At 43.9% G+C, this 23313-nt stretch overlaps 1 protein-coding gene across 1 annotated transcript in view; it reads left to right on the top strand.

Annotated features, from left to right (window-relative positions):
• Nucleotides 1–23313, top strand: part of LOC139388770 (ryanodine receptor 1-like) — a 91485-nt gene that overhangs the window by 19148 nt on the left and 49024 nt on the right. The window contains exons 27-49 of the mRNA XM_071135681.1: nt 3142–3347; nt 3434–3608; nt 3752–3960; nt 4118–4470; nt 10628–10754; nt 10913–11073; nt 11161–11323; nt 11906–11992; nt 14655–14881; nt 15072–15516; nt 15715–16248; nt 16360–16560; nt 16671–16782; nt 16913–17053; nt 17266–17539; nt 20666–20780; nt 20891–21023; nt 21141–21235; nt 21333–21468; nt 21572–21761; nt 21891–22005; nt 22119–22239; nt 22461–22630. Coding sequence (XP_070991782.1) covers nt 3142–3347; nt 3434–3608; nt 3752–3960; nt 4118–4470; nt 10628–10754; nt 10913–11073; nt 11161–11323; nt 11906–11992; nt 14655–14881; nt 15072–15516; nt 15715–16248; nt 16360–16560; nt 16671–16782; nt 16913–17053; nt 17266–17539; nt 20666–20780; nt 20891–21023; nt 21141–21235; nt 21333–21468; nt 21572–21761; nt 21891–22005; nt 22119–22239; nt 22461–22630 — 4490 coding nt within the window. The remainder of the gene's footprint in view (nt 1–3141; nt 3348–3433; nt 3609–3751; nt 3961–4117; nt 4471–10627; nt 10755–10912; nt 11074–11160; nt 11324–11905; nt 11993–14654; nt 14882–15071; nt 15517–15714; nt 16249–16359; nt 16561–16670; nt 16783–16912; nt 17054–17265; nt 17540–20665; nt 20781–20890; nt 21024–21140; nt 21236–21332; nt 21469–21571; nt 21762–21890; nt 22006–22118; nt 22240–22460; nt 22631–23313) is intronic.

Consider the following 23313-nt stretch of genomic DNA (forward strand, 5'->3'; position numbering starts at 1 on the left):
TATGAACTGCACCTGTTTGAACTTGTTACCTGTAGAAAAGACACCTGTCCACATACTCAATCAAACAGACTCCAACCTCTCCACAATGGCCAAGACCAGAGAGCTGTGTAAGGACATCAAGGGTTAAATTTTAGACCTGCACAAGGCTGGGATGGGGTACAGGACAATAGGCAAGCAGCTTGGTGAGAAGGCAACAACTGTTGGCTCAATTATTAGAAAATGGAAGAAGGTCAAGATGACTGTCAATCACCCTCGGTCTGGGGCTCCATGCAAGATCTCACCTCGTGGGGCATCAATGATTATGAGGAAGGTGAGGGATCAGCCCAGAACTACACGGCAGGACCTGGTCAATGACCTGAAGAGAGCTGGGACCACAGTCTCAAAGAAAACCATTAGTAACACACTACGCCGTCATGGATTAAAATCCTGCAGCGCACGCAAGGTCCCCCTGCTCAAGCCAGTGCATGTCCAGGCCCGTCTGAAGTTTGCCAATGACCATCTGGATGATCCAGAGGAGGAATGGGAGAAGGTCATGTGGTCTGATGAGACAAAAATAGAGCTTTTTGGTCTAAACTCCACTCGCCGTGTTTGGAGGAAAAAGAAAAAAAGAAAGATGAGTACAAAAGAAAGATGAGTACAACCCCAACTGTGAAGCATGGAGGTGGAAACTTTGGGGATGCTTTTCTGCAAAGGGGACAGGACGACTGCACCGTATTGAGGGGAGGATGGATGGGGCCATGTATCGCGAGATCTTGGCCAACAACCTCCTTCCCTCAGTAAGAGCATTGAAGATGGGTCGTGGCTGGGTCTTACAGCATGACAACGACCCAAAACACACAGCCAGGGCAACTAAGGAGTGGCTCCGTAAGAAGCATCTCGAGGTCCTGGAGTGACCTAGCCAGTCTCCAGACCTGAACCCAATAGAAAATCTTTGGAGGGAGCTGAAAGTCCGTATTGCCCAGCGACAGCCCCGAAACCTGGAGGATCTGGAGAAGGTCTGAATGGAGGAGTGGGCCAAAATCCCTTCTGCAGTGTGTGCAAACCTGGTCAAGAACTACAGGAAATGTATGATCTCTGTAATTGCAAACAAAGATTTCTGTACCAAATATTAAGTTCTGCTTTTCTGATGCATCAAATACTTATATCATGCAAGAAAATGCAAATTAATTGCTTAAAAATCATACAATGGAATCTAAAACAAAAATCCAGAAAATCACATCTCTCACAGTTGAAGTGTATCTATGATAAAATTACAGACCTCTACATGCTTTGTAAGTCGGAAAACCTGCAAAATCGGCAGTGTATCAAATACTTGTTCTCCCCACTGTACATACATACATACATACATACATACATACATACAAACATACATACATACATACATACATACATACACACATATATACATACACACACACATATATACATACACACACACATATATATATATACAGTGCCTTGCGAAAGTATTCGCCCCCCTTGAACTTTGCGACCTTTTGCCACATTTCAGGCTTCAAACATAAAGATATAAAACTGTATTTTTTTGTGAAGAATCAACAACAAGTGGGACACAATCATGAAGTGGAACGACATTTATTGGATATTTCAAACTTTTTTAACAAATCAAAAACTGAAAAATTGGGCGTGCAAAATTATTCAGCCCCCTTAAGTTAATACTTTGTAGCGCCACCTTTTGCTGTGATTACAGCTGTAAGTCGCTTGGGGTATGTCTCTATCAGTTTTGCACATCGAGAGACTGACATTTTTTCCCATTCCTCCTTGCAAAACAGCTCGAGCTCAGTGAGGTTGGATGGAGAGCATTTGTGAACAGCAGTTTTCAGTTCTTTCCACAGATTCTCGATTGGATTCAGGTCTGGACTTTGACTTGGCCATTCTAATACCTGGATATGTTTATTTTTGAACCATTCCATTGTAGATTTTGCTTTATGTTTTGGATCATTGTCTTGTTGGAAGACAAATCTCCGTCTCAGTCTCAGGTCTTTTGCAGACTCCATCAGGTTTTTCTTCCAGAATGGTCCTGTATTTGGCTCCATCCATCTTCCCATCAATTTTAACCATCTTCCCTGTCCCTGCTGAAGAAAAGCAGGCCCAATCCATGATGCTGCCACCACCATGTTTGACAGTGGGGATGGTGTGTTCAGCTGTGTTGCTTTTACGCCAAACATAACGTTTTGCATTGTTGCCAAAAAGTTGAATTTTGGTTTCATCTGACCAGAGCACCTTCTTCCACATGTTTGGTGTGTCTCCCAGGTGGCTTGTGGCAAACTTTAAACAACACTTTTTGTGGGTATCTTTAAGAAATGGCTTTCTTCTTGCCACTCCTCCATAAAGGCCAGATTTGTGCAATATACGACTGATTGTTGTCCTATGGACAGAGTCTCCCACCTCAGCTGTAGATCTCTGCAGTTCATCCAGAGTGATCATGGGCCTCTTGGCTGCATCTCTGATCAGTCTTCTCCTTGTATGAGCTGAAAGTTTAGAGGGACGGCCAGGTCTTGGTAGATTTGCAGTGGTCTGATACACCTTCCATTTCAATATTATCGCTTGCACAGTGCTCCTTGGGATGTTTAAAGCTTGGGAAATCTTTTTGTATCCAAATCCGCCTTTAAACTTCTTCACAACAGTATCTCGGACCTGCCTGGTGTGTTCCTTGTTCTTCATGATGCTCTCTGCGCTTTTAACGGACCTCTGAGACTATCACAGTGCAGGTGCATTTATACGGAGACTTGATTACACACAGGTGGATTGTATTTATCATCATTAGTCATTTAGGGCAACATTGGATCATTCAGAGATCCTCACTGAACTTCTGGAGAAAGTTTGCTGCACTGAAAGTAAAGGGGCTGAATAATTTTGCACGCCCAATTTTTCAGTTTTTGATTTGTTAAAAAAGTTTGAAATATCCAATAAATGTCGTTCCACTTCATGATTGTGTCCCACTTGTTGTTGATTCTTCACAAAAAAATACAGTTTTATATCTTTATGTTTGAAGCCTGAAATGTGGCAAAAGGTCGCAAAGTTCAAGGGGGCGGAATACTTTCGCAAGGCACTGTATATTGAACTGTGTATATAATGAATATATAACCTGTTAATAATGTCACCTGAATCTGTTTGTGCTAGGTGGTCATGGGGAAGGTCATTCTCGTGGAGATAAGATCCGGGTGTTCCGGGCTGAGAGGTCATACGCGGTGACCCAGGGGAAGTGGTACTTTGAGTTTGAGGCTGTGACTGTGGGGGAGATGAGAGTGGGTTGGGCCAGACCCAGTGTCCGCGCTGACACAGAGCTGGGAGCAGATGAGCTCGCCTATGTCTTCAATGGTTTCAAGGTATGGTTGGGGATAAATGTTCTGTGTCTGTTTTAGGGAAACATTCACTAACATGTCGTATTTGAACTTTGACCGTTCTTTTTTAGGCTCAGCGTTGGCATGTGGGCAATGAGCCGTTTGGTCGTATCTGGTTGCCAGGTGACGTGGTGGGCTGTATGATTGACCTGGTAGAGCAGAACATCTTCTTCACCCTGAACGGAAAGATGCTGATCAGTGACTCTGGATCTGAGATGGCCTTCAAGGACATTGACATAGGAGATGGTGAGTGACGGATGGGGAGGCTGCTGGGTGCTTGGAGGTGACGGATGGGGAGGCTGCTGAGGCTTGGGAGGTAAATCCTTGTAGGATGGATCTACTGATTTTAGATTAGTGTTATTCATTAAACTGAATCTGCTGGTCTCCAGGTTTTATCCCTGTGTGTAGTCTGGGCCTGTCTCAGGTTGGCCGGCTCAACCTGGGCCAGAACGTCAGCAGCCTGCGCTACTTCACCATCTGTGGCCTTCAGGAGGGCTTTGAACCCTTCGCCATCAACATGAAGAGAGACATCACCATGTGGTTCAGCAAGAGCCTGCCCCAATTCATCCCTATTCCTACAGAACACCCTCACGTTGATGTACAGTACAGCATATGTTGTTCAACAACAGTGTCTTGGAATGGCTTCCCTTCCTATATTTTATAATTCCATTTAAAACACGTTAACATTCAAATGTTTTCTTCTGTGGGTTTTCAATATGTGATTTTCTGCCCTTTCTCCCACATCCCCTGTGTAGGTGTCCCGTGTGGATGGGACGGTGGACAACGCTCCCTGTCTGAAACTGACCCACAAGACCTTCGGCTCTCAGAATGCCAACACCGATCTGTTGTTCCTGAGGCTCAGTATGCCCGTGGAGTTCCACGAGACCTTTAAAATCATGGCTGGGACCACCCCCCTGACACGAACCCTGACCATCCCCGAGGACCAGGTCCTGGAGGTGGACCCCGACTCTGACTTTGAGGTGCTGAAAAAGTCTGCCAGCCGCACAGAGAAGGAGGAGGAGAAGGAGCCCTCTGTGCCTAAGGATATCTCCGTCAACGGAGGAGAGAATGTGAAAGATGCCTCTACAGAGAAGAGCAAGAAGAAGGGGTCAGTACTGAGTAGGATTCAGATTAGTGAAGAGACAGACTATAGGCTTGAGACAGGTCACAACTCTCTGTTGGAGAAGAGACAGGTCACAACTCTCTGTTGGAGAAGAGACAGGTCACAACTCTCTGTTGGAGAAGAAAGTGGAAAGTGAATGCTGAAAACAGCACTTTTAACTGTCATCGTCGTCATGTTTTCTCAGTCCCGTTGATAAGGAGGCCCAATGTTAGAGGAATTAAATTCCTATATGTTTATTACCCGATTCAATTAATACACTCAGCCCATTTCTAAGGATTTGTAAGAAACTTATTTTAATAAAATGGGCGGAGACCAGTCTCAAAATCAAGCACTAGCATTTATTCTCGAGAGTACTGAACATGATACAATTTACAACAGGTTATAAACTGAAAATGACGTCATTAGGTTTCAAACTGTCCCGTCCCTCCTCCACTCTGGTACAATGGCAGTATATTTCTCAAGCCTTTCTACATAGACCCCCACCAGTATAGATAATTTATGACCAGGCCAAAGCCTCCCTGTGTAGATAAGCATTCTAGCCAGTCTGACGACACTTTAATACATGTCATGATTTGATTTGATTTTGTTCTCTCAAGGTTTTGGTTAATACTCTTTATATATCTTGAACCTGAATTATTCGTAGTGGTCCTTTACCCTGGATGATTACACTAGGAATGTCCGTTGTGTTAGGGAGATTGATTGAACTCCGGCCGACCATATTCTCCTTACCAACTCTAACCTTTGCCACCTGGAACGGTGCCATAGTATCAGTTGAAAACTGGTCAAAGCCAACCCGAGATCCTGGGTCTTTATCATTTTAATGTTAATTCGTACCTTTATACCATTCTTCCTCTGCTCGGGAACACAGTCAGAAACTCCAACCCTTACTATACTTCATCTGGTCCCAAATTGGGTGTATGGGTTTACATAGCCATCCCTTTCAGTGTGAGCTATGGCCTGACTCCATTAATTACACTGTGATTTACACAAATACCTTCCATAGAGACCCATGGTTCTAGACTGCCCATAGTGAATGACCCCAGTTTGTCTACATGAAACTCCACTGAGACATCCTTCCCAATCTCACTCTCCCTTCCTTACTATTTAGTTCCAGTGACCTGCTAAGATGCTATGGTAATATCACATTCTCCTCGTCTAGCACGAGTCAAGTTACCCTCTTTGGCCTTCTCGGGGTTCATGGTGTATCAGGAATATGGCTCCCACGATCAGACAGCTCATGACGAATCAGTACACCTGTAAAACCCCACCCTTTCCCAGAAAACACATCAGCAGCCAAGACACACCTCCACTTTTATGAAAACAAACACAGGGATGGAATGACAGGAAAGGAAGTCTTCGTTTGAGAGATGGCCCCCGGAATTCTGTTAATTCCAGTTCTCCTCTCGAACACTGTGATTGTTCGACAGTGTCAGAGTGTCCTACTCTCCCGTAGTGTGTGATATGAATTCAGGTAGTTATTTTATCTATTCTCAGGGTGAAGGCTGTCACCAGGAGTCCTTGGTATGACCCCTTCCAACGGGGCTGCTTCCCGTCTATTCTCCTCGGGGACTGGATTGAGTGAATCACCTTGTCCTTTAATTCACCTGTAATGCATAAAATCTTGGACATACAGGTTTGGTTAACAAACAGTTTCTCATATGTTCTATCTGATTATATCTTTAACTTCTATATCTACTTGTTAGCTATTTTATTTATTTATTATTTATTATCCAATAGGCCACTAAGTGTCCTATCCTAAACCACAACTTACCCATCCCCCCTTTGATGCCTGGCTCTGCCAAGGTAACAACCTTGCCTACTCTAAACAATGACTTAGGTAAGATTAGTCAATTATCCTTATGTTCTGACATTATCATGTAGGAGCCCCTTTCATTCTCCACTTGTCCAATTCTCCCTTGGGCGTCCATTCAGATCTATCCTGTACCAATTCTCTGTCAAGTGTCTTATCTACTTTAAGAGGTATCTGTGTTCATTTCCTCTCTGCTCTCAAACCTTCAAGGTCTCAGCAGTGCGGGGAGGACTCCTCTGTCTGCCCTTTCCCCTATCTGTCTGTAACAACTATGTGTTGCTTCCAAATTTTAACTAAATGTCTCACTGATTGGCTTTATCTAAACTCATGGATTTTTTTTTTTTTTTAGAAAAACATGTCTATGGTGTCAATTTCTAAAGTCCTTATATTGGTTAAGTAAGGTTCTTGATCCTATCCCCAATCCTGAATCACCACAGTTGTCATATGTCCCTGTCAAACTTTAATACTATTTAAATAAAAATATTCTAATGATTAATTAAAGCCAAAATGAATGCTAACCATATATCTCTTTCATGTATTAAAAAATAACAGGGGTTAAACTTAGAAATCAGTCACAATTTAATATATGTTGCATAGTTTGAGATACCTTATCTACCGTAATTTACCATCCCTAAGAACTGCAACTTATTTATATTCATAAATAATTTGAATGCTTATAAAATCACCTTTTCTATCATATATTTTCCTGCCCTATTGGCTTAAATTGTGTCCTGTCCAAACCTCAAAAGACCATCCTCCCCCATTTATTATCGATGATTAATATAATTTCTGTTCCTGTTGTAGTACTAAATCAATAGTAGCCAATTTGAACCCTTCACAACCAATGTTTAAAACAGAACCCTGAACCTGGCCTTCTTCCTCACTAGAGTTTGTTCCTCCGCTCCCCATAATTTGTCCTGCCTCAATTCCTTTTTTCCCTCTGTGGTTCAAAACTAATAATTGTGGTTCTGAACTAATAATTATGTCCAAGAGCTATAAACTCCATTATAATTAATTTACCTTAAAAACCAGTACCACCCATGACCACAAATTAATTATTCAAATGGCTCCCCCCTGTGGCTGATCAGACCACCTGGGAAAGCCCTGAAAACAGGTCAAAGGATACACCACACTTTACATTCGTGTTCCATACCATATTAGACATATTAAAGAACGCTTTATCTTAAAAAATGTACTTGTCTAATTAATACTCAGAAAATAAAACTCCTAAAATTCCATATGTGAGTGTACCCCTTTAAGATATCTTGTCTCTGGGAACATGGAAATCCCCTTAACCCAAATGTTTACTACAAAAACAACACCTAATAATTATGATAATAGCCTCAAATCATTCGTTTTAAATTTCCTTAATGTTTCATGTAACTCATTCAGTCTTTCTCCAAATTGTCTCCCCAAAATACTTTAAACCCTGCCATTACACTCACACAACTGTGATAAACGTGCACTGTCCCTTTAAAATAAAACACACCCAGACAGCCATACCATATTGTAGACCTTTCATTGTTCCCCGTAATGAAAACAGATCATGTTTAGAATACGTTAACTTGTTGTTCGAATTCACTGGCGTTACCTAACCAAAAATCAATACCCGGGAAACAACCACAACTTTTTACAATTCAACTATTCTTACCTACCTATCTTATAGCCAAATATAGCCCAATGAAACGAAACGCCTAGCAATTGTGTTGCTAGCTGTAGCATCTTTTCAGACTATCCTGACGATATGCAGCTACTTTTTAAAAATATATTTGGAACTTTTAGCCACTTTTGAAAAGTGACTCAAAGCTATAATGCTCGCATTTTCCCTCTAAATGACACAACCCATTTTCTCTGTCATAATTTGAGGAACGTTATTGTGTATTCAACGTAATGACGCAGCAAGTCAGCCTGCCTCTTGTCAAATATATATTCCCTATTCAGATTGAGTTCTGCTTTAAATTCTATCGAAAAAGTAAACCAACCGAACTTCCCAACTTTCTATACCCAAAAATTGAAACGTACCATGTTCTTTGCTAAATTTATATCGTATGTCAGTCGATTCATAAAAAAATATAACATCCTGATGGCACAAAACTTTATCGTATCTCTCCGTTATTCCTTAGAATTCATCAGGTTTAGGTAACTTTCTCTTCTATGATACATATATTTAAATACGACTGCTGTCTTAACATTTTATTCTAGCAGATAATTTTGGGCAACACAAAGTATTACATCGAAATTGCCTCGCCATTATTTTGAATTAATTATTCTCTCAATTCAACCTAAACAACCTATTAAAAACGTTCAGTTCATATCTTATACAAACACTAGCGACCGTCGTCTTTGTCTGAGTCAGACTTTGGGCGCCTCTCTTCATTTCCCTTTGTTCTCAGCTCTCTTCCTCGCCTCGGCTAACCACATCCTAGCTGTATTTAGCCCCTCTGCCCGTTGTTTATCTGTCTTGTCTCCACTAACCCTATTTATTTGTTTAATCATTTATTCCATTTTTTCTTTATTTAAACGTTCATCAAATTCGTACTTACTCCTCCATGTCTGGCTAAAATAGGTGTTCCTCTTATCTTCTTCCTGCATATATTTCTCATCTCCCGTTAATTTCGGGCCCTCCTCTGAGGATTTACTACTCATGTTTAATAAATCCTTGCCGCTCCTAGTAGCTATGGTATTTATCACTATCTATGTGTATATATTTCTATGATCTATGTATGTGCTGTTTACCATTACCTAGTCACTATGGTTGTTCTACTGCCTGACTATGTGTGTGTCTCTTTAATGATTACAATCTATGTGTATGGATTTCTATTTGTGTTTTCTCCTTTTTGGAAACCTTATCAATAGCTTTGACTGTCGATCAGATATTAGGTCTTACCCATACAACTATAAGCCCAGGGGTCGTAAATCCCTAGTTAACATCTTATTTCAGGTTGTGTCAGAGGGCTTTTAAAGTACACTAATATCTCGTATCTCACGCCACTATTTTAGGTTTCCCTCTCTCCTGGAACCTCTTGTCTATAGATTTGGCTTTTATCCCATTCCTCCAGATTTAGGCTTCCCTCTCCTCCTTATTTGGACTTTATTTCAGTACTGCTTGTTGAATCGGAACGATGGTCAATTCTCCCAGAGTTTAATTGACCATTCAAGTTATCTTGTATGCATAGAATTCCCTTCCTGTCTCCCCAAGCCTAGTTAATATCCCCTCTTAATCCTATGGGTTATCCTATTTGCACAAGATCACCGTCCTATCTCCCAGCACCTATTTAAATATCCCGTCTTAATCTCGGGCGGATATGCCTCTCATGATTAAGTTTAGTTTATTTATGGTAGTGCACTTTACCTGAGGTCATTTCAGACCTGCCAGTGTATATTGGTCATACAAACCCAGTGTATATTGGTCATACAAAACCCTGTGGATCTGTTTGGAATAGTAAAGCTCCTATTAATGATAAATTCTAAACATTTTAGAATATCAAATCAAAGATAACTTAAATCATTCCCCCCAGAATCGAGAATATAGGCTACTGACCTTGTCGCCGACTGGGAAAAGCAATGTTCGTTGGATCTAGTCACCGTCCCTGTCAGTCTGGTGTGTGTACCGGCCTGTTCTTTAACCTTAATTCAGAGGCCAGGTCTTAAAATAACGGGACTAGACCCGCCCGTGCACGATGTTCGGCGTACGACCTTCAGATGGCAGAGACAGTTATTTAGACCCGCCGTTCGAAGGACCAATTGTTAGAGGAATTAAATTCCTATATGTTTATTACCCAATTCAATTAATACACTCAGCCCATTTCTAAGGATTTGTAAGAAACTTATTTGCATAAAATGGGCAGAGACCAGTCTCAAAATCAAGCACTAGCGTTTATTCTCGAGAGTACTGAACATGATACAATTTACAACAGGTTATAAACTGAAAATTACGTCATTAGGTTTCAAACTGTCCCGTCCCTCCTCCACTCCGGTACAATGGCAGTATAGTTCTCAAGCCTTCCTACATAGACCCCCACCAGTATAGATCATTTATGACCAGGCCAAAGCCTCCCTGTGTAGATAAGCATTCTAGCCAGTCTGACGATAAGTTCATTCGTTTCTACCAAGGAACAGACAGTCATTGTTCTAATTCTTGATAATAATTACACACATTATATTCAGTACTAGGATTAAAATAAAATGTATACATCTATACAGTAACATAATAGTATTAGTCATATAGTCAGTATATAGTCAGTCCTGATTAAAATGTATACATAATTAGTCATTATTGATTAGAAAAATCCCTTAACACCCAACTACGCTGACATTGTGTGTTGCCCTCAGGTTCCTGTTCAAGGCCAAGAAGGCAGCTTTAACTTCGCCCCCTGTTGTTCCCACCATGCCCCGTCTGACGGAGGAAGTGGTCCCAGACGACAGAGATGACGATGACATCATCCTCAACACCACCACAGTATGACCTTTAACATCTCTTCAGATCCTCGTGTTTGAACCTTACTTCTCTTCACTGGGACATTTTTGTCTGGAAATGTTTTTTTGAAATTCATTTTTAGTTTTAGGTAGTTCAACTCCTTGTTAATCATGTTTTCTGCTCACATTCTCTGTGTTCAGTACTATTATTCAGTGCGAGTGATTGCGGGACAAGAGCCCAGCGGGGTGTGGGTAGGCTGGATCACCCCTGACTACCACCAATACGACCTGCACTTTGACCTCAGCAAAGTAAGAAATGTCACAGTCACCGTGGGAGATGACAAAGGCAACATACATGACAGGTGAGTAACGCGTCCCTGTGCACACACACACACATGCACAGTATTCACAAAGACATAATACCTTAATATCTTCCGATGTTGTCTCAGTATGAAGCGCAGTAACTGCTACATGGTGTGGGGAGGGGAGTTCAGCAGCTCCCAGCAGACCCGTGTCAGTCAGGAGGACTTTGTGATTGGCTGCCTTATTGACCTTGACACAGGACTCATGACTTTCACAGCCAATGGGAAAGAGATCAACACCTTCTACCAGGTGAGATGCAGTGTTCAGTGTAAACATGTATTCTGCATTGTGTCCCACCACCCGCCAACCCCTCTTTTGCGCTACTGCTACTCTCTGTCCATCATATATGCATAGTCACTTTAACCATATCTACATGTACATACTACCTCAATCAGCCTGACTAACCGGTGTCTGTATGTAGCCTCACTACTTTTATAGCCTCGCTACTGTTTTTCACTGTCTTTTTACTGTTGTTTTATTTTACTTACCTATTGTTCACCTAATACCTTTTTTGTACTGTTGGTTAGAGCCTGTAAGTAAGCATTTCACTGTAAGGTTTACAACTGTTGTATTCGGGCGCACGTGACAAATACACTTCGATTTGATTTGTATTTCATTACTCATGTCAAGGGTTACTGGTTTAATAATAAGCAAAGTACAAACTGCTCTGGGCTTGACTGCTTGATTGATTGAATTTATTAGACAATTTTAAGAAAATAGATAAGAGACACCTCCACATACAATTAAAAAATCATCAAGGATAACACATTAAAGCTCGAAATCTAATTTCCATTGTGGCTTCCAGTGTAACACTGTGGTTGTTTGTTCTAGGTGGAGCCCAACACTAAATTGTTCCCAGCTGTCTTTGTCCTGCCCTCCAGTCAGAACATGCTGCAAGTGGACCTGGGGAAGCTCAAGGTCAGACTCAGCGAGAATCACCCCTCCACTGTCTGTATTTTACAGTGTTACCCCTCTACTGTCTGCGTTTTACAGTATTACCCCTCCACTGTCTGCATTTTACAGTGTTACCCCTCCACTGTCTGCGTTTTACAGTGTTACCCCTCCACTGTCTGTGTTTTACAGTGTTACCCCTCCACTGGCTGCGTTTTACAGTGTTACCCCTCCACTGTCTGCGTTTTACAGTGTTACCCCTCCACTGTCTGCGTTTTACAGTGTTACCCCTCCACTGTCTGCGTTTTACAGTGTTACCCCTCCACTGTCTGCATTTTACAGTGTTACCCCTCCACTGTCTGCGTTTTACAGTGTTACCCCTCCACTGTCTGTGTTTTACAGTGTTACCCCTCCACTGTCTGCATTTTACAGTGTTACCCCTCCACTGTCTGCATTTTACAGTGTTACCCCTCCACTGTCTGCATTTTACAGTGTTACCCCTCCACTGTCTGCATTTTACAGTGTTACCCCTCCACTGTCTGCATTTTACAGTGTTACCCCTCCACTGTCTGCATTTTACAGTGTTACCCCTCCACTGTCTGCATTTTACAGTGTTACCCCTCCACTGTCTGCATTTTACAGTGTTACCCCTCCACTGTCTGCATTTTACAGTGTTACCCCTCCACAGTGCGTTTTATAGTATTACCCCTCCACTGTGCGTTTTATAGTATTACCTCTATACTGTCTGCATTTTACAGTGTTACCCCTCCACTGTCTGCATTTTACAGTGTTACCCCTCCACTGTCTGCGTTTTACAGTGTTACCCCTCCACTGTCTGCCTTTTACAGTGTTACCCCTCCACTGTCTGCATTTTACAGTGTTACCCCTCCACTGTCTGCGTTTTACAGTGTTACCCCTCTATTGTCTGTGTTTTACAGTGTTACCCCTCCACTGTCTGCATTTTACAGTGTTACCCCTCCACTGTCTGCGTTTTACAGTGTTACCCCTCTACTGTCTGTGTTTTACAGTGTTACCCCTCCACTGTCTGCATTTTACAGTGTTACCCCTCCACTGTCTGCATTTTACAGTGTTACCCCTCCACTGTCTGCATTTTACAGTGTTACCCCTCCACTGTCTGCATTTTACAGTGTTACCCCTCCACTGTCTGCGTTTTACAGTGTTACCCCTCCACTGTCTGCGTTTTACAGTGTTACCCCTCCACTGTCTGTGTTTTACAGTGTTACCCCTCCACTGTGCGTTTTACAGTGTTACCCCTCTACTGTCTGCGTTTTACAGTGTTACCCCTCCACTGTCTGCGTTTTACAGTGTTACCCCTCTACTGTCTGCGTTTTAGTGTTACCCCTCCACTGTCTGTGTTTTACATTGTTACCCCTCCACTGTCTGTGTTTTACAGTGTTACCCCTCCACTGTCTGCATTTTACAGTGTTACCCCTCCACTGTGCGTTTTATAGTATTACCCCTCCACTGTGCGTTTTATAGTATTACCTCTCCACTGTCTGCATTTTACAGTGTTACCCCTCCACTGTCTGCATTTTACAGTGTTACCCCTCCACTGTCTGCGTTTTACAGTGTTACCCCTCCACTGTCTGCATTTTACAGTGTTACCCCTCCACTGTCTGCATTTTACAGTGTTACCCCTCCACTGTCTGCGTTTTACAGTGTTACCCCTCTATTGTCTGTGTTTTACAGTGTTACCCCTCCACTGTCTGCATTTTACAGTGTTACCCCTCCACTGTCTGCGTTTTACAGTGTTACCCCTCTACTGTCTGTGTTTTACAGTGTTACCCCTCCACTGTCTGCATTTTACAGTGTTACCCCTCCACTGTCTGCATTTTACAGTGTTACCCCTCCACTGTCTGCATTTTACAGTGTTACCCCTCCACTGTCTGCATTTTACAGTGTTACCCCTCCACTGTCTGCGTTTTACAGTGTTACCCCTCCACTGTCTGCGTTTTACAGTGTTACCCCTCCACTGTCTGTGTTTTACAGTGTTACCCCTCCACTGTGCGTTTTACAGTGTTACCCCTCTACTGTCTGCGTTTTACAGTGTTACCCCTCCACTGTCTGCGTTTTACAGTGTTACCCCTCTACTGTCTGCGTTTTAGTGTTACCCCTCCACTGTCTGTGTTTTACAGTGTTACCCCTCCACTGTCTGTGTTTTACAGTGTTACCCCTCCACTGTCTGTGTTTTACAGTGTTACCCCTCCACTGTCTGTGTTTTACATTGTTACCCCTCCACTGTGCGTTTTACAGTGTTACCCCTCCACTGTCTGCGTTTTACAGTGTTACCCCTCCACTGTCTGCGTTTTACAGTGTTACCCCTCCACTGTCTGCATTTTACAGTGTTACCCCTCCACTGTGCGTTTTATAGTATTACCTCTCCACTGTCTGCATTTTACAGTGTTACCCCTCCACTGTCTGCGTTTTACAGTGTTACCCCTCCACTGTCTGCGTTTTATAGTGTTACCCCTCCACTGTCTGTATTTTACAGTGTTACCCCTCCACTGTCTGTATTTTACAGTGTTACCCCTCCACTGTCTGCGTTTTACAGTGTTATGGATGTTTTCTATTTCATTCTGTATTTTTACCCTCAAGGATACTCAAGCTATTATTTCACTTCAACGACGACCCCTCTACTCTGCAATGTATGTGTTTGTTCTCTCCTCAGAACATCATGCCTATTTCAGCAGCCATGTTCCGCAGTGAGCGTAAGAACCCGGTCCCTCAGTGTCCTCCCAGGCTAGATGTCCAGATGCTTACCCCAGTCATTTGGAGCCGCATGCCAAACCACTTCCTGTCCCCAGAGATGGGCCGTGTGAACGACAGGCACGGCTGGATGGTGGAGTGCAGAGAGCCTATCACAATGATGGCCCTGCACATCCCTGAGGAGAACAGGTCAGAACACTGCCACCATTGCTGACATCTAAACAGAAGATTATTGTATTTGATTGTGAAATGGATTTCAGTCTTAGCTATAGTATTGGGAAAGACATATAAACAGGAGCCATTTTGGCTCTGATGCAATAGATTTGTCCAAATCTGTACAGCCTTGGGCCATACTGTCCTCTGCCTCTGTCCCGTCTAGATGTATTGACATCCTGGAGTTGTCGGAGCGTATGGACCTGCTGAAGTTCCACTACCACACTTTGAAACTGTACGGCTCAGTCTGTGCTCTGGGGAACAACCGCGTGGCTCATGCCCTGTGCAGCCATGTTGACGAATCCCAGCTATTCTACGCCATAGAGAACACCTACCTGCCTGGACCAATGAGGAGTGGCTACTACGATCTGCTCATCAGCATTCACCTGGAGTCGGCCAAGCGGAACCGCCTCATGACCAATAAGGAGTTCATTGTGCCCATGACTGAAGAGACGCTCAGCATCAACCTCAACTCAGACACTGACAAATCCCATGCTTTACCAGGGGTGGGCCTCACTACCTGTCTGCGCCCCAAACTCCACTTCTCCCCCACTGGGTTTGTAGGGGCAGACCTGGATATCTACACCCTCAGCCCCTTCATCCCCCTACATGTAAGGAGCCTCATAGGTTTGCAATCTTTTCAACTTTCAATAAATTTCCTGTTTTCCAGAAATCCTGGTTGGAGGATTTCGGATTTCCTCCTTATTCCCTCCTTTTGCAACACTGAGCCAGACTGATGGAGGGAGAGGGGAAAGATATTCTGTTTGAACTGACTGATGGTCATGAAAGTGTGTCTCTCTCTCCTGTAGGTGCTGAAGGCAAAGGCCCTGACCATGCTGACAGAAGCTGTCCAGGATGGTGGTCAAGCCATGCGGGATCCTGTAGGAGGCAGTGTTGAGTTCCACTTTGTCCCCATCCTCAAGCTCATCAGCACCCTGCTCATCATGGGTGTGTTTGATAATGAAGATGTCAAGCACATCCTGAAGATGATAGAGCCTACAGTGTTCAGTGGAGAGGCAGAGGCTGCTGCCCAGGGAGAGGGGGACCAAACACTGGCCCTCAAAGAACGGGGGTTGAAGGTGAAGGAAGAAGAGGAGGGAGCAGTAGAGAGCGGACATGAAACAGAAATGGAGGATGAGGGGATGGGTGAGGAAGATGAGGAAATGGAGGCAGAGCTAGAGGAGTTGGAGCCTATAGAAAAAGAGGAAGACAAGGGGGAGGATGACGGAGAGAAAGGTGCTGAGGAGACTGAGAAAGAGGTGAAGCATGGAGAGGCAGAAGAACAAGTAGGTCTGGAAGAGGGATTACTGCACATGAAGCTTCCAGAGTCTGTCAAACTACAGGTTGGTGTGTGTGTTTTTCAGTTCGCTGTAACTTTCACTATCCTCCTTAGTTTGATGAATTACCCTAATCTATGTGGCTAAGTCTCAGGTCATTCTCTCTCTGTCGGTCAGATGTGCACTCTGCTGCAGTATTTCTGTGACTGTGAGTTGCGCCACAGGGTGGAGGCCATCATAGCCTTCTCAGACCAGTTTGTGAGCCAGCTGCAGGCCAACCAGAGAGCCCGCTACAACGAGCTCATGCTGGCGTATACCATGACCGCTGCTGAGACCGCTCGCAAGACCCTTGAGTTCCGCTCCCCACCACAGGAGCAGGTACCCTCCACCTCAGCCACTGTCTACCGGAGGATAAAGTACACTGTCACACTTGTAACAGTACATGAAAGGTAACAACATCTTACTGTTTGTCTCTTTTTGATATGCAGGTCAACATGCTGATGAACTTGAAGAACATTGCAGAGGATGAGGATTGTCCTGTGCCTGACGAGGTCCGCGATGCCCTGCAGGCTTTTCACAAGAACCTGCTGTTTCACTGCAGTCAGTCAAGCTCTTACTTTACTCTCCACGTGTAACTTAGAATTTCACTTGTATATCAAAGAGGGCCAAAAGTTGAGATGAAAAGTTTTCAGCTAATGGTAATGATGTATCACCCCTGATGTCATGTCAGGTGTACATATCGAAGAGGAAGAGGTAGTGGAGGAGTTGGATATGTCTCTCAAAGGGCGACTCCTCCGAATGCTGGACAAGTTGAGGCACCTCCGTAAGAAGAAGGTAGAGGAGGAGAAACCTGAGGAGGAGAACAAACCCAGTGAGTCTCACTCTCTATCAGCTGTCCCAGTTAAAAACGGTAAAATCAAGCCAAAAATGTACCATCAATCTCAGTCTAGTCGCCATGGGATAGTTTTATTCGGTTTCAGCAATCAATTATTTTCAGGTTAAAATTATTTTTATCACTAACACAACAAAAAACAGACAATTGATCAATTAACTGATGTCCCTCCTCTATAACCACCCCACCAGGCACCCTCCAGGAGCTGATCACCCACACCATGGTCCACTGGGCCCAGGAGTCATTCATCCAGAACCCTGAGCTGGTGCGTCTGATGTTCAGCCTGCTGCACCGTCAGTATGACGGGCTGGGGGAGCTGATCCGGGCCCTGCCCAAGGCCTACACCATCAACGCCATCTCCATAAAGGATACCATGGACCTGCTGGAGTGCCTGGGACAGATCCGCTCGCTGCTCATCGTCCAGATGGGCCCCGAGGAGGAGAGGCTCATGATCCAGAGCATCGGGTCAGTACAGAGAAGACATTATAAACTGGGTGGTTCAAGCTCTGAATGCTTTTTTTTACTGTTCTAATTACATTGGTAACCAGTTTATAATAGCAATAAGGCACCTTTGGGGTTTGTGGCCATATATCTTTATTTTACTTATTGAACCTTTATTTAACTAGGCAAGTCAGTTAAGAACAAATTGTTATTTATAATGATGGCCTACCAAAAGGCAAAAGTTTTCCTTGGAGGACGGGGGCTGGGATTAAAAATAAAAAATAAAAATACAGGACAAAACACAAATCACAACAAGAGAGACAACATTACATAAAGAAAGACCTAAGACAACAACATAGCATGGCAGAAACACATGACAACAACAGCATGGTAGCAACACAACATGGCAGCAGCACAACATGGTAGCAGCACAAAACAGGGTACAAAGGTTATTGGGCACAGACAACAGCACAAAGGGCAAGAAGGTAGAGACAACAATACATCACGCAAGCAGCCACAACTGTCAGTAAGAGTGTCCATGATTACGTTTTTGAATGAAGAGATTGAGATAAAACTGTCCAGTTTGAGTGTTTGTTGCAGCTTGTTCCAGTCTCTAGCTGCAGCGAACTGAAATGACGAGTGACCCAGGGATGTGTGTGCTTTGGGGACCTATTAACAGAATGTGACTGGCAGAACGGGTGTTGTATGTGGAGGATTAGGGCTGCAGGAAATGTTTCAGATAGTGGGGAGTGAGGCCTAAGAGAGGTTATAAATAAGCATCAACCAGTGGTTCTTGTGACAGGTATACAGAGATGACCAGTTTATAGAGGAGTATAGAGTGCAGTGATGTGTCCTATAAGGAGCATTGGTGGCAAATCTGATGGCTGAATGGTAAAGAACATCTCGCTCAAGAGCACCCTTACCTGCCAATCTATACATTACGTCTCCGTAATCTAGCATGGGTAGGATGGTCATCTGAATCAGAGTTAGTTTGGCAGCTGGGGTGAAAGAGGAGCAATTACGATAGAGGAAACAAAGTTTAAATTGAACTTTAGACTGCAGCTTTGATATGTGCTGAGAAAGGACAGTGTACCATCTAGCCATACTCCCAAGTACTTGTATGAGGTGACTACCTCAAGCTCTAAACCCTCAGAGGTAGTAATCACACCTGTGGGGAGAGGGGCATTCTTCTTACCAAACCATATGATCTTTGTTTTGGAGGTTTTCAGAACAAGGTTAAGGGCAGAGAAATATTGTTGGACACTAAGACAGCTTTGTTGTAGAGAGTTTAACACAAAATTTGGGAAGAGGCCAGCTGAGACTGTATCATCTGCATATAAATGAATGAGAGAGCTTCCTACTGCCTGAGCGATGTTGTTAATGTAAATTCGGAAGAGGTTGGGGCCTAGAATCGAGCCTTGGGGTACACCCTTGGTGACAGGCAGTGCCTGAGACAGCGAATGTTCTGACTTTATACACTGCACTCTTTAAGAGAGGTAGTTAACAAACCAGGCCAAAGACCCCTCAGAGACACTAATACTCCTTAGCCGGCCCACAAGAATGGAACGGTCTACCGTATCAAAAGCTTTGGCCAAGTCAATAAAAATAGCAGCACAACATTGCTTAGAATGAAGGGCAATAGTGACATCATTTAGTACCTTTAAGGTTGCAGTGACACACCCATATTCTGAGCGGAAACCAGATTGCATACCAGAGAGAATACTATAGACATCAAGAAAGCCAGTCAGTTGATTATTGACAAGTTTTTCCAACACTTTGATAAACAGGGCAAAATAGAAATAGGCCTTTAACAGTTTGGATCAGCTTGATCTCCCCTTTAAATAGAGGACGCAACGTGGCTGCCTTCCAAGCAATGGGAACCTCCCCAGAGAGGAGAGACAGGTTAAAAATGTTAGAGATAGGCTTGGCGATTATAGGGGCAGCAACCTTAAAGAAGAAAGTGTCTAAACCATCTGACCCAGATGTTTTTTTTAGGGTCAAGTTTAAGGTGCTCCATTAGCACCTTGGATTCAGTGACTGCCTCCAGGGAGAAACTTTGTAGCGGGGCAGGGGAAAAAGAGGGAGAAGCATCAGGGATAGTTTCATTAGAAGGGGTGGGAGATTAGGAAATGTCGGACAGGCAAGGAGGCATGGCTGAGTCATATAGGAATCCTGACTTAATGAAGTGGTGATTAAAGAGCTCAGCCATGTGCTTCTTGTCAGTAACAACCATATCATCAACTTTAAGGGACATGGGCAGCTGTGAGGAGGAGGCTTCATTCTCCAGGTCATTAACCATTTTCCAGAACTTCCGGATAGCCTGAGTGCACTTATTTCTCCTTTGCCTGAACGAGAGCCAGTCAGCCTGAGTATGCGTGTGCCGAGCCTTTCGGCAAATGAAATTCTTGAGGTGGAGTAACTCTGCAAGATCACGGTTGAACCAGGGGCTGAACCTGTTTTTAATTCTCATTTTCTTTATGGGAGCATGTTTGTTAACAATATCACTGAAAATATAAAAAAAAGAAGGTCCAAGCATCATCGACAGAGATGATTCTATACCATTTTACAGAGGCCAGGAAGGCTTGCTCATTAAAGTTTTTTAGCAAGTGTCTATGACAAATCAGGACTGGTCGTTTCACTGAGCAGCCATTACGAACACTGGCAGTAAAACAGTGATCACTAAGTCATTACAGAAAACACCAGACTGATACCTATCAGGATTGTTTGTGAGTATAACATCGATGAGAGTAGCCTTTTCTGGGTGTTTAGAGTCATACCATGTGGGATTGGTAATAATCTGAGAAATATTTATGGAATCCCCATTGCTTTAGGACTTCGGTAGGTGGTTTAAGCATGTCCCAGTTTAGGTCACCTAACAGGACAAATTCAGACTTAGTGTAAGGGGCCAGGAGAGAGCCTAGGGCAGGTAGGGTACAGGCCGGTGCTGATGGACGATGATAACACCCAGCAACAGTCAACAAAGAGCTATTTGAAAGTATCTAGGCACTCTGCATTGTGTCATGCATAAGAACATCCCTTAGCCGTGGTATATTGGCCATATACCAGAACCCCACGGGCCTTATTGCTTTAGTATACCGGAGAGAGAACTGGAGGAACTGAGAATCAGCATGAGCCTTCTTTCTCCATCAGGAACATCATGAGCAACAAAGTGTTTTATCAGCACCCCAACCTGATGCGAGCGCTGGGCATGCACGAGACTGTCATGGAGGTGATGGTCAACGTGCTGGGTGGTGGTGACTCCAAGGTGAAGTGGTTATATGCTTCATAACTACAGGATCAATGCTTGTCTGCAAATTCAAATGCGTAACATATTTTTACACTGTAGTCATTCACCCTACATGTGTTCTTCTGCAGGAGATCAGATTCCCTAGTATGGTCACCAACTGCTGTCGTTTCCTGTGCTACTTCTGTCGTATCAGTCGTCAGAACCAACGCTCCATGTTCGATCACCTCAGCTACCTGCTTCAGAACAGCGGCATCGGCCTTGGTGAGGGACATTGATATCTTCTTCCAATACAAGTTTATATTCTTGTATAAATGGGAAAGAAAGGTCGACATAATTCCTCTAAAGGCAGAAACTGAACGTGTCATGGATGTCTTTCAGGAATGCGTGGCTCCACCCCTCTAGACGTAGCTGCAGCATCCTGTATTGATAACAATGAGCTGGCTCTGGCGCTACAGGAACAAGACCTGGAGAAGGTTGGACACCCCCAGCACCCACATGAACATTCTCTGATCCAGCAGCACATTGGTCATCACTCTTTCTGTCTCTTTTGCACTGTGTTTTTCCTCCCAGGTGGTGAAGTACCTTGCAGGCTGTGGGCTTCAGAGCTGTCCCCAGCTCCTGGCTAAGGGTTACCCTGACATTGGCTGGAACCCTTGTGGCGGAGAGAAATACCTGGACTTCCTCCGCTTCGCTGTCTTCGTCAACGGTCTGTGTTTGTTGGCTTCGTGTAATGGAATACACTGCTCTTGATTTTGTCTTTCTGTTTGTCCTTCGTCACTGAACCTGGTTTGGCTCCATGTCCCCCATAGGAGAGAGCGTAGAGGAGAATGCCAATGTGGTGGTGCGTCTTCTGATCCGTCGGCCAGAGTGTTTTGGCCCGGCCCTGAGAGGAGAGGGTGGGAACGGCCTACTGGCTGCTATAGAGGAGGCCATCAAGATCTCTGAAGATCCTGCCAGGGATGGCCCCACTGTCAAGAAAGACAGGCGCTTCCCCGGCATGTAAGTGCCAAACCGCTTCGGGACTCTGCCGATTGACTATCTAGTCTTAACTGGTGTAGCAGATTAGAACATGTTCTCCTTTCAAAGGTTTTGGGCCTACATGTATGACTTTTTTCTTTCTCCTGGTAGGTTCCCTGGTGGAGAGGGGCAGCATGAGGAGAACAAGGTGCATCTGGGGAATGCCATCATGTCCTTCTACTCAGCTCTCATTGACTTGCTGGGACGCTGCGCTCCAGAGATGCATGTGAGTATTGAGCATTGGGAAACCTTAAGAGAGAAGCCAATGTTTATGGAATTGTGTTAGCTAGCTGCTGTGTTCTCAGTCTAAGACATTGCCATTTGTTCTTCATCCTCCAGTTGATCCAGGCTGGGAAGGGTGAGGCTCTTAGGATCAGGGCCATCCTGAGGTCCCTGGTGCCCATAGAGGACCTGGTGGGAGTCATCAGCCTGTCTGTCCAAATCCCAGACTTTGGAAAGGGTGAGCCAAAGGGGAAACCATTTGGGTTCAATTAACTCTGTTGTGTTGGCTCAAGGAAAGGGAGTATTGATGTCTTGATTATGAAACAGAACAAAAAATGGTTTTAGTTTAGTTTGATCGTAATATGTTCCATATTATATCTGTAGTCAAACGTGTTAATATGATGTGAGTCCTAGCATTATTCTCCCCTCTAACTTCCCTCTGTCTTTTGTGATTTCTAGATAACAGCATCATTGAACCCAAGATGTCTTCCAGTTTTGTGCCGGACCACAAGGCTCCCATGGTGCTGTTCCTTGACAGAGTGTATGGTATTGACAACCAGGACTTCCTGCTCCATGTGCTGGAGGTGGGCTTCCTACCTGACATGAGGGCAGCTGCTTCTCTGGACACAGTGAGTCAGCCTCTCTCGATCTCACTACTCATATACTGTACAAGGCAATAACTTGCTCTTATGCAGGAGTGAGACACTAAGCATATATTGACTGTAAACAGAACTACAGCTAATTTGTTGGCATATCAGCATAATGTTTGATTAAAAATGTGTCTCAACATTTGAATTGAGTTGTTAGTGTGTGGTCTTTTGAACACAGAGAATATGACAGTTTAAATCTGGGTTGGGCAACTGGCGACCCGCGGCTCGCCTTTTGTAGTCCAGTGGATTACTGTTGAGAGTTAGAATAGTAGAATACACAAGGGGCAATTTCAAAATGTGGTTGTTCATCAGCAGTTTTTCTCTTGTTATGTCAGTCACTGGCAGCCACTCAATTAGCCCATCTCAGCAAAACATTTTTAGTTTGGTAAGTTAGTTTAGCGGCCAGCTATCTAAACTTGTAGTAATCATGATGGAATTACTGACCTGGGGACCCCCATTGATTTTGTTAGTCACTCTCGATCAGAATTGTAGGAAATTAGCTTTAAAATAAAAAACGTTTCTCTTCCCCTTGGCAAAATGTGTAGAATTGCAGGAAATTAACTCTAAAACCTCAAAAGGGGGAGCCTCTAAAATGTTTTCCCAGTGGGGGAGTGGGGGGAAACAACATTTCACGTAGTGCCCCAAAAATGCTAGGACTGGCT

Source organism: Oncorhynchus clarkii, chromosome 29, assembly GCF_045791955.1.
Source record: "Oncorhynchus clarkii lewisi isolate Uvic-CL-2024 chromosome 29, UVic_Ocla_1.0, whole genome shotgun sequence".
NCBI lineage: Eukaryota > Metazoa > Chordata > Actinopteri > Salmoniformes > Salmonidae > Oncorhynchus > Oncorhynchus clarkii.